Genomic DNA, 11,792 nt, shown 5'->3' with positions numbered 1-11,792 from the left:
TGTCCAACCAACAAGATCATTCGTTCCTTGCGATTTTGGACATGGCGACGCTCTGCAAGGTATCTAAAGAAAGTGCGTTCCTTCCCTAATGATGATAAAATGATAGCTCATCTGGACACTGCAAAGAAGAGGAAGTGGAGCGAAGTCTGAAAAGCTATGATAAATTGGCGTTATGCAAAGGAATGACATTTCTACAGGGACGAAACAAGGATGGACTATCCCCCAGTTCTTGGTTGGGGCAATGTGAGTTGATGCATGTACATATTTGTTTTATGTTTTGATATGAGATAAATAAATAACCTAACAGTGTGCCAATCTAATAGTGTGCTTTCACTTTTATGATGTATAATATATAGTGTGTTACATTAAATTTCTGTGGAAGATGTCAGCTATATTTTTACTCAAAGCCTCTCAGGTATACTCTTTCTTCCTCTTAACACTTTGAGGACACAGTGTCCGACTGTTTGGGGGTGGTGAGAACCTTTCGCAAAAATTAAGCATGCATAGTTGTATATAGTTTACTCTATGTCTAAATAAACGTATTTAGTGACAAATTCTCGTTTCCTTTTCTGTGATGAAAAATATTTAGAAATCTCACCCTAGCATCAGAATTAGGACTTGTTCTTAGAAACTTAATTTACTAAGTATGCAATAGTTTATACATATTTTCATGAGCATTCATGCACTGACTATCATTAAATGTACACAACAATAAGTTTCTAGGACCCACGGTTAGACAACTTAGTTTTCATATCCTGTAAGAATCTAACCAAAAAGCCTCAAAATGTGTGATATGTGAGTAATGACACAGAGGAGTAGTTTTTCCGAATAGAGAAGTTCACACGTCTACTTACTTGATCACTACCAAAATCCTAGGCGAGAATTTAGGCCTTCTTGGATCGATATAGCCAAAAGTTCACACCTGTAAAAAATTTTATCGCTAGTCGCCCCATTAAACCTTTCATTAACCCTTTCTATATCACCAAAAATTCATTACCCATCTATTGACCATAAATAAATAAGCTTACCTAGATGATGAGTATGAGAAATAGGATGAAGTGCAGAAAAATGAAGAGAAAAACCTTGTCACAAACCAAAATTAGTTACCTGTTTCAGAAGAAAAGGAAAAGAAAAATAGAAATATGTTTCCAAAAATCAAAAGAAATATCAAAGTTAGAATTCCCCCCCAAAATCAAATCAAAAGGGAATACAAAAGCTTGAAAAAGCCAAGTATGGAAACCAATGTTAGAAGCAGGAAAGAAAAAGGATTTCTCTAGTATAAATATCTTGAAGACCTTATTCTCTCATACTTATCAATTTTTTTTGAAATTTCTATTCCATTTTCTTCTACACTACCTCCTAAGCCCCATAACACCTAATAAAAACCTCTAGCTTAATTAGGAGTAGTTGTGACTGCTCGACCTCGGCTCCTTTGATTGTCATTGAGTATGTGAGGAAACGTGTGCCCACTACACACTGGAGATAGCAAAACTTGAGTGGAAAAATAAGAGAGAAATTGTGTTTTGACACATACCTGTGAGAACCTACTCAAGGATGCTATCCAAAGGATCCAGAAACGGCCCTGCTCGTACATTTCATTATAAGATCACTACATGCATGCTCATACGTAGATGTTTTGATTATTGTATGTATATTAACTTGAATTTCGAAAGAATTAAATCATTGTTTTCCCCGCTAGTGAGATGTCTAGATACCTGAGATTGATTAAGGAAACATGCCTTTATTACTGAGTCGTTGTAGTATAAATGAAGTTTGTGAGTATCTTCTCTGGAAAACTCTCACGAGGCTATAACTCATCCACTAGGGAATACCTAATGGTTTAAGGCCTTGTTACATATGGTCAATGCAACCGCACTTGGCGAAATGAGATTTAGCTTAGGACAACACATTTTTGACCACTTATCATTTTAATGTCTCTTCTTTGCTTGAGGACAAGCAAAGTGCTGTTTGGGGGTGGTGTGATAAACACCCAAAACTGTAATATTAAACCCCGAGAGACATAGCATTTTGGTCGATTATGTGTTTAATAATCATGTAATAATTATATTTTCGTACTTTTGCAAGTTTCCACAGTTAACATGAATATAATGGTAAAATATGCATCGAAGTATGGGAATACTGGAATATTTGAAGTTTCCCACTCAACCCCAGTGAAGCCCAACAAAGCCTGACTAGAGCCGAAGTTTCCAAAAGAATAAAACCAGTGCAAAACGGGTCCACATATAAAGAAGCAGCAAACTTCCGAAGCTCACATCTGATAAATCTGGATGCCGACGCTGGCTAGTGAACTACCAGAGCGACCAGGCCGATGAACTTTACGCAAAGATAGAAAGTTGTAAAAATGCCAATATTAGTGCCGCCACTGGACATACTAAGTGGACCCACTCTACGGGCCCAAAGGCATGACGAGTCAGCATAGGCAGGTGGCAAGTGATGGTCACAATTTTGTGCCACCTTGCAGAAGGGAAATACACGTATCAATTCAATGTTTGAATTGAATTGAGCAAAGGGACAAAAGCAAAACACAAAAGGACAAAACATTAAATGAAAGTTTTGTTTCGTAAACAAAACTTTGGATAAAATGAATTCACATGCAGACAAAACTTTGTATTTCAAAGTTTTGAATATCTCAATTGAGAAACAGACGAAATCCAATTAAAGGCTTCACGAGAGATCAACCTATATATATGAGGGGGGGTCTTCAGATATTCTTCCTTCAGCATTTTCATGCTTTAGCCTCCTCTTAGCAGTTCGTTAGTTTTCATTTCAGCACTTAAATTATGTCCTTTTCATTTTAGCAGCTTAAATATTGTAAGTCATTTATTCTTAATAATAGTCATTTCTTTTCAAGTTTAATTCCTGTCCTGCATTTATTTATTTAATGTATACAACAAGTTTAATTATTCCTTCAATGACCATGAGCTAATCCCTCCCCTCAGGGGGAGGGTTATGCTGCTCGTGTGAGAATCCGGATTGACTCTTTAATATTCTAGAATCACTGCTTAGGAATTAGGTGTAGATTAGACATCCGGTCCCAAAATGACTGAGATTGTATAAATTTAGAGTGCTGATGCTCCAGAACAGTCTCGCGAGAGACCCAAAATGTCTCGTGCGCGACTCTCTGGTGTCAGACAACTCTCCAAGTTGTCCAGCTGATGCATAATTGAGCCAGGAGCTGAAATGATATTCCAGAGATAAAATATTAGTTTAACTTCTTATGCTAGTGCGATGCGACTCAAAGATGTGCGTGTTTCACCTGGGGGGAAGAGATGGTCATGGAGCCGGACAAAACCATTGAGCAGGATTGTTTGGACCCCTGGGACAAGAGAAATTGGTGGAGAGTATTCGCCGATGGGTCAGCCAGAGACGCCTGCAATGAGATAGGGGTGGTATTGGTTACACCAGAGAACAGCAGGATGGAGCTAACCATGAAATTAGGATTCGCGGCATCCAATAATGAGGCAGAGTATGAGGCGGTGATAGCGGGTATGAGAATGGCTGAGGATGTAGGGGTGAAAGAGCTGGCGGTGTATTCGGACTCGAATTTGGTAGTGTGTCAGGCAAATGGGGGGTTTTCAGCGCGATGTCCGCTGATGGCAAAATATTTGAAAGTATTGCAAAAGAGATCCACCAGGTTTACAAAGATCAAGTTCGTGCACCTAGGTCGTGGCGAGAACAGACATCCTGATGCCTTAGCATATGTGGCCGCGGCAATACCCGGATCTGAAGAGAGAGTGATAAAGATAAAGCGATTGGAAAAACCCAGTACCGAGGAAGTGGAAGAGGAAGGGACGAAGATATGTCAAGCCGAGGAGGAAGAGGAGAGTTGGATGAAGCCTATCAAGAGACTTTTGTCTGGGGACTTGGTAATAGATAAAAAGGAGAAAAGGAGATTGGAGCAAACTTCTCGGAGGTACGTTCTAATAGAAGGAGAGTTGTATCGAAAGAACTTTAACGGGCTTTTGTTGAAATGTCTCGGGCCGAGGTTGGCTATAGAGGTGCTGGAGGAGTTACATGAGGGAGACTGTGGAAGCCATTCAGCAGGTAGAACAATGGCGCACCGACTGATAACACAATGCCGTTGTTCTGCCTGCCGAATGGCCGAGACATTCTGCAGGAAGAATGTATGGAAGACATTCTGCTGCCAATAACTGGGGGCGACGAAGACCAACATGAAAATGCAATTCCTAATCATATTAACCTATGGATTGTTTACTCAGATGGCTCCCATAATAAATCTAGGTCTGGAATTGGATGCGTTTTTGTTAAACCCAGCTGAGAAAAGATTGAGAAATCTGTGCGACTTGGCTTCACCGCTTCAAATAATGAAGCCGAATATGAGGCTGCCATTTGTGCCTTAAGAACAGCTTTGACACTGGGGGCGCGAAAGCTCCAGTTATACACGGATTCTCACCTTGTTGCCAATCAGTTTGGTGGGTCTTTTGAAGCAAGAGATGAGCGTATGGCGGCTTATCTTAGTTTGATACATAGCCTTGCTCGATAATTTGATAGCATCTCTATCACTTAAAGCCCTAAAATGACATACATCATGTAGATTCATTGGCTTATCTCTCCACCACCGTTAGAAGCGAAGGGTCAAGACACATCACTGTGGAGTTCCAGAAAGAGCCAAGCATTGACTTTACCGAAAAAGAATTGCATAACTTGTGTGTACATGAAAGCAATTTCTTGTTTTGCTTATATGCAACAGCGAAATACCACCCACGTATAATCGCACCAATCATGACTTGGAAACGGAAACGGGAGATCGAAAATTCACAACATGACCATACTTTGGATCTTCCATTAGAATATATAGATCTATTTGTTCCTCTTGAATTCGCTCCCGAAACAGATAATGAGTTGGTACATAAAGCAGATGATAGTCCTGAAGTTCCCGATATGATACTATCAGAGCCAGTGATGATCTCCGATGAGCAAGATTGGCGTCTTCCTTATATCCATTACTTGCAAGTTTCTTCACTTCCGCCAGAACCAAAACTTGCTTTTACGCTCGCTTGTTTCGTTACTATCGCTACGACAAAATCTGACAAAGTTACAACGTTTAATTTCGTCAGTCTAAGTTTGAACGTTTTTACACTCGCTTAATCTACTTTTGTCAAGTTAAGTTAGCATTAGGGGCGTTTTGCTTTACATAGGGGCGTATCGTTCTATTTCATTTCAACTACATAAATCAACAATATTGTCAATTTTCCGTAGGTATGTTATCTGACATCACAACGATATTCAATTACCAACACATACTTTATTTTTATTTTCATCAAAAGAATTTTTGGCTTTATGGTATTACATTCACACAATCACATAATAATTGATTTGGGAAAATCCAATGGTTCCTTACCAATTTTCCGCTTATACAACTCATACAAATCTTTGTAATTCATCTTTTCACATTCTAGTTGATCTCCCGTGTCTGTTAATGTCTCTGTCAATTGTCTTACGGTCGCTCGATTAAATCTTCGTTTTTTTCTTCGAAATCTGCATTCGCTTCGCTAGCGCTTTCGGTTAACTATCTTCCAACTTCACTATTTTTTAAACATTGTGCCGATCTTTCTACGAGAAACTTGCCGAGCAAAAATTTTCGACAGCTTTGTTATTCTTTCTAAGCCATTGTGCCGATTTTTCTCCGAGAAATTTTCCGAGCAAAATTTTACGTCAACTTCATTATTTTTTCTAAGGCATTGTACCGATCTTTCTACAATAAATTTTCCTAGTAATAATTTTAGTCAGCTTCATTATTTTTTCTAAGGCATTCTGCCGATCTTTCTACGAGAACCGTGCCGAGCGAAAATTTTCGACAGCTTCATTATTTTTTTCTAAGACATTCTGCTGATCTTTCTACGAGAAATTTTTAGAGCAAAAATTTTCAACAGCTTCGTTATTTTTTCTAAGGCATTCTGCCGATCTTTTTACGAGAAATTTTCCAAGTGAAATTTTTTGACAGTTTCATTATGTTTTTTTTCCAAGGCATTGAGCCGCTCTTTCTCAACGAAACTTCTGTCAGCTTCTTTAATTCTTCTTCGGCATTAATTGACATCTTTCTGTGCGAAACTTTTCTCCGTCGATTCTTTGTAAATATAATTTTCTCGTAATACCGTCGTTTCTTCGTATAACGAAAATTCGAATTATGTCAACTTTCCTAGCGAAAACTTTCCGACGACTTTATTATTTTTTCTAAGGCATTAAACTGATCTTTTTGAGCTAAACTTTTTGAGTACGTGAAACTTTCCGTCCACTTCATTATTTTTTCTAACACATTGGGCCGATATTTCTGAGAGACACTTTTCGTCGGTTTTTTTGAGCGAATATTTTCTTCAGCTTTTTTATTTCTTCTACGGCATTGCAGCGGGATCACCCTGAACATAACCTTATTTTTTATAAGGCATTGAGATCTTTCCGCTCGAAATTTTTCGTCAATATCTTTTGCTATAGTATTGTTATAGTCATTCAACAACAAACTACCTCCACTCCTCAATTTCAGGCCACCACCACCAATTTCCAACCCCATCTCCAACATCAAGTTATTCCACAAACTCAACAACTCATTGAATTCCAACAACAAATCATCCCTACCGATCTTTCACAACAATCACTATCCTATTCAAAATAAAAACCAACCCCACCCTCAAGGATTCCACAACCCCATTTTTCTTTCGACGGGATACTGTTTGTTCGAGAACAAGAAAAGGATAAGATGACCCTATTCCTTTTTTTTTTCCTTCGCGAGTTATGTTTTTGTTGTGTTCGTCCACTGTTCCAAGTTACGGAGCTTATCACTTCCTAATCCGGATTTAAATTCATACTTATAACTTCCTAATCCGGATTTAAATTCATTGCATGAATGTGGTTATCACTTCCTACCTTTGTTTTATCTCTTTATCTCCTTCTTGCGGCTTAATAGCCCAGGTTTGGGAATCTTTGAAATTCAAAAATTAATTTGACCATGTGGAGACTCGAACATTGACATTGTTCACCCCGCTCACCAACTAGTGGGTCTGCCACTACAGCCCAACCACTTTTTTGAATGGAATCCATTTTTTTTCCATACTTCTATTAATGCTAGATCTCCAAATCCAGGTTAAAAATTGGTTTTCTTTATCGATTTTTTGTCACCTATTTTAATTCTCGCTTCACCCTCTATGAATTAATTACATTGCAGCCTCATATAAATTAGTTTAAAATTATTTATTACACAATATTTCACGCATTTTTCTCGACTTTCCATTTTCATATCATTTACATTCACACGATATTTTGTTATATATTCCGCTCAATCTTTTCTTTTTCCATTTTTGTATTGATTTTTCTTCTCTTTTTTGTCATATGAACTTTGTTTGCATGCCAAAGAGGGGGAAGTGTTTCGACCCCCACCTACATCGCAAACGTCCATTATTAGGGGTCTCCATTTTATTCGTTTAATCGATAGGGCTAAAGCCCAATTTGCAATACCATAGATCAATGTACAGGCCCATTAACTCATGTGTCTAAGGCTAAACCTTAGCCACATGGCTTGCCACTAATGTACATTGATTTATGTCAAGATTCACTTCTTATCAAAGAGATAATTATCATATGAGAGTTATAGTCTATCACAATTACTCAAGCTACAAGATTATTTGAGCTACAAGGACTCTCTACTCTACCTATATAAATACCACATTATTTTTCATAAGAAACTACATTGAAACTTGATCCCTAGAAAATAGATCTTGGGTACGTAGGCAGCCATTATTTGGTTTAGTTTCATCTCCCCCAACATCAAATTCCTCTATTTCTTAGTGCGTTCTTTACCATTGCTCTCGTTGTGTTGAAGCAGTTTACCGCCGAAACATAATGTTTTGACCCCCACCTACGTGGCAAACGTCAATTAGTAGCGGTCTCCACTTTATTCGTTTAATCAACAGGGCTAAGGCCCAATTTGCTTTACCATGGATCAATATACAGGCCCATTAACTCATGTGTCTAAGGCTGAACCTTAGCCGCATGGCTTGCCACTAACATATATTAATTTATGTCCACATTCATTTCTTATCAAAGAGATAACTATCAGTTGAGAATTATATTCAATCACAATTACTTAAGCTACAAGAAATACTTGAGCTACAAGGAGTCTCTACTCTACCTCTATAAATACCAAACTATTTTTCATAAGGAACTATGTTGAAACTTGATCCCTAGAGAATAGATCTTGGGTATATAGGCAGCCATTATTTGGTTCAGTTTCATCTCCCCCAACATCAAATTCCTCTGTTTCTTAGTGTGTTCTTTACCATTGCTCTCGTTGTGCTGAAGTAGTTTACTGCCGAAATATAATTGGCGCCGTCTGTGGGTTTTTTGAATCCATTATCACGTGAAACAATCAAGATGGTAAGCACAAGAAGCAGATTGAACAGTCAACATATTCCTCCTGCCAATAGGAATCACAACCCTCGAAATTTAAGTCGGGCAATGCAAGAACCGTTGAACAATCGAGTTGCTCCTAGTGGTAGGATCAATTCTCAACATCTAACTGTAGCAGCACCGCCGTGGCCGCTATCGCAAATGGCAGTACAAACGCCTCCAAAAGAAGGCGTCACGGATGAAAGTATAAAGAAAACCTTCATCCCAGACTGGACCGACCTGATAGGGAAGGCCGACCTCGCAGATTTGAGGAAAATCACCATCCTAGATAGGTCCTACCAAACAAGGAAAGAATGCATCACGGAAGAAAGTATAAGGAAAACCATCACCCTAGACTAAACCAACTTGACAGGGAAGGCCGACCTCACAGATTTGAGAAAAATTGTCATCCCAGACAAGTCCGACCAGACAGGGAAAGAAGGCGTCACAGAAGAAAATATAAGTAATACCAATATCCCAAACGAGACTGACCTGATAGGGAAGGCCGACCTCGTTGACCTGAGGAAAATCGTCGTCCTAAACAGGTCTGATCCGATAAGGAAGGAAGGTGTCACAGAAGCAACTATAGGGAATACCACAATCCCAGATAAACTACCGACCTAGATAGGCTGGTTACACGCAGAGCAAAAGACAATCTCCAGTCGAACCCGAATGTGTGTACCGCCTAAAATCTCTAACTCTTGTAAGAGGTAATGACAGGTGTCATCTTCCACATAGGCTCGACTGGGGGCGTCTGTATGTTTAAATCTTCTGGATGAAATGGATTTAACCCTACTTAACACGAAGTCCCTTGGATGTAACTTCCACTTATCATAAAGTTCATCTGAACCTTAACGAACCTTAACGAAGCTTGTCCGATTTATTCGTATCCGTTGCCACGAATTTTTGAACTGGTGGACGCCACTTCGGGCTTCCAACGCATATCTTTCATGGATGCTTCTTCAGGGTACTACCAGATATTTTTAAATGTGGATGACCAAGAGTTCACCGCCTTCATCACCGACCAAGGCATTTTCTGCTACACTGTTATGCCTTTTGGTCTGAAAAATGCCGCTGCAACCTACCAAAAGCTTGTTAATACAAATTTTCTCATCTGCTGGGAGAAATAATGGAGGCTTATATCGATAATATAGTCGTTAAATTGAAGCATACTGGTGATCATCTTTCCGATCTTCAACTTGTTTTTGATAGGCTTCACAAGTATAACATGAGACTTAATCCCGCCAAATGTTCTTTTGGCCTCTCTTCTGAAAAATTTATGGGATACCTCATGACTCGTAGAGGTATTGAGGCTAATCTTGATCAGATACGCGCCGTTATTGATATGTCATCACCAAAAAATAAGAAGGAAATTCAACGACTTATTGAATGCTTGCCGCTCTTCATAGATTTATTTCTAAATATTCCGATTGTTGTCATCCCTGCTTCCAGACTTTAAAGGGGGCGGAAACTTGGAACATTGATTGTAAGATGGCATTGCAACAACTGAAGAAATACTTGGTCAGTCCTCCTATATTGACAAGTTCTTCAATAGGTCAACCTATTGACATATACCTGGCAGCTACAACTAAGCTGTTAGTGATGTTCTTTTCATTGATGATGGTAGACCCGTCTTTTTTATCAGTAAGACTTTAACTAGAGCTGAGTCTCGTTATTCAAAGATGGAATAAATTGCACTTGCATTGGTTCATGCAGCTCGCCGATTGAAACCATACTTCCAGGGGAGGTTGGTCAGAGTTTATACTGAATATCCCTTACGCAATATCTTTCGTAATGCACAGGAATCAAGTAGATTAGCCGAATAGGAAAATTATCTTAGTGCATATAGCATTATCTTTGAAAGTTGTACTACTGAAAAAGGACATGATTTGGATTCTCTGATAGCTGATTTTCCGATTGATGATTCTCCTATTGACGATTTCTTGCGCCAGGAAGAATCTATGGAAGACATTCTGCCACCAATAACTGGGGGCAACGAAGACCAACATGAAAACGCAATTCCTAATCCTATTGACCTATGGATTGTTTACTCAGATGGCTCCCATAATAAATCTGGGTCTGGAATTGGATGCGTTTTTGTTAAACCCGACAGAGAAAAGATTGAGAAATCTGTGCGACTTGGCTTTGCCGCTTCAAATATCGAAGCCGAATATGCGGCTGCCATTTGTGCTTTGAGAACAACTTTGACACTGGGGGCATGAAAGCTCCAGTTACACGGATTCTGTCCTTTTTGCCAATCAGTTTGGTGGTTCTTTTGAAGCAAGAGATGAGTGTATGGCGGCTTATCTTAGTTTGATACATAGCCTTGCTCGACAATTTAATAGCATCTCTATCACTTAAAGCCCCGAAATGACATACATCATACAAATTCATTGGCTTATCTCTCCGCCACCATTAGAAGCGAAGGGTCAAGACACATCACTGTGGAGTTCCAGAAAGAGCCAAGCATTGACTTTACCGAAAATGAATTGCATGACTTGTATGTACATGAAAGCAATTTCTTGTTTCGACCCCACCTACGTGGCAAACATCCATTAGTAGGGGTCTCCACTTTATTCGTTTAATCGATAGGGCTAAAGCCCAATTTGCAATACCATGGATCAATGTACATGCCCATTAACTCATGTGTCTAAGGCTGAACCTTAGCCACATAGCTTGACACTGATGTACGTTAATTTATCTCCAGATTCGTTTCTTATCAAAGAGATAATTATCAATTGAGAATTATATTCAATCACAGTTACTTAAGCTAAAAGAATATTTGAGCTACAAGGAGTCTCTACTCTACCTCTATAAATACCAAACTTTTTTTTCATAAGAAACTACGTTGAAACTTGATCCCTAGAGAATAGATCTTGGGTACGTAGGCAGCCATTATTTGGTTCAGTTTCATCTTCCCCAACATTAAATTCCTCTATTTCTTAGTGCGTTCTTTACCATTGCTCTCGTTGTGTTGACGTAGTTTACTGCATAAACAAAAGCGGAATAGTCCGGGAGAATGCTAAAGTGGGCAATAATGTTGAGTTCATACGAGATACAGTACCAAATCAGGACAGCGGAGAAGGCGCAGGTAGTGGCAGACTTCCTAGCAGAGTTCCCAGCGGAAGCACCTGGGGGGAAGAGATGGTCATGGAGCCGGAGAAAACCATTGAGCAGGATTGGTTGGACCCATAGGACAAGAGAAATGGGTGGACAGTATTTGCCGACAGTCAGTCATTCTGAGCTACCGCAATGGGATAGGGGTGGTATTGGTTACACCAGAGAACAACAGGATGGAGCTAACCATGAAATTAGGATTCGCGGCATCCAACAATGAGGCAGAGTATGAGGCGGTGATAACGGGTATGAGA

At 39.3% G+C, this 11,792-nt stretch overlaps 1 protein-coding gene across 1 annotated transcript; it reads left to right on the top strand.

Annotated features, from left to right (window-relative positions):
* Positions 1 to 3,290: 3,290 nt before the first annotated feature.
* Positions 3,291 to 4,172, top strand: LOC147514759 (uncharacterized). Its single transcript, XM_086592680.1, has one exon. The coding sequence runs from the start codon at positions 3,291 to 3,293 to the stop codon at positions 4,170 to 4,172; it is 882 nt and encodes a 293-aa protein (XP_086448806.1).
* The last annotated feature ends 7,620 nt before the right edge of the window (positions 4,173 to 11,792 follow it).

Source organism: Coptis chinensis, chromosome 2 (genome assembly GCF_015680905.1).
Source record: "Coptis chinensis isolate HL-2020 chromosome 2, ASM1568090v1, whole genome shotgun sequence".
NCBI classification, from domain to species: domain Eukaryota; kingdom Viridiplantae; phylum Streptophyta; class Magnoliopsida; order Ranunculales; family Ranunculaceae; genus Coptis; species Coptis chinensis.
This window is presented reverse-complemented; position numbering and strand designations above follow the sequence as displayed.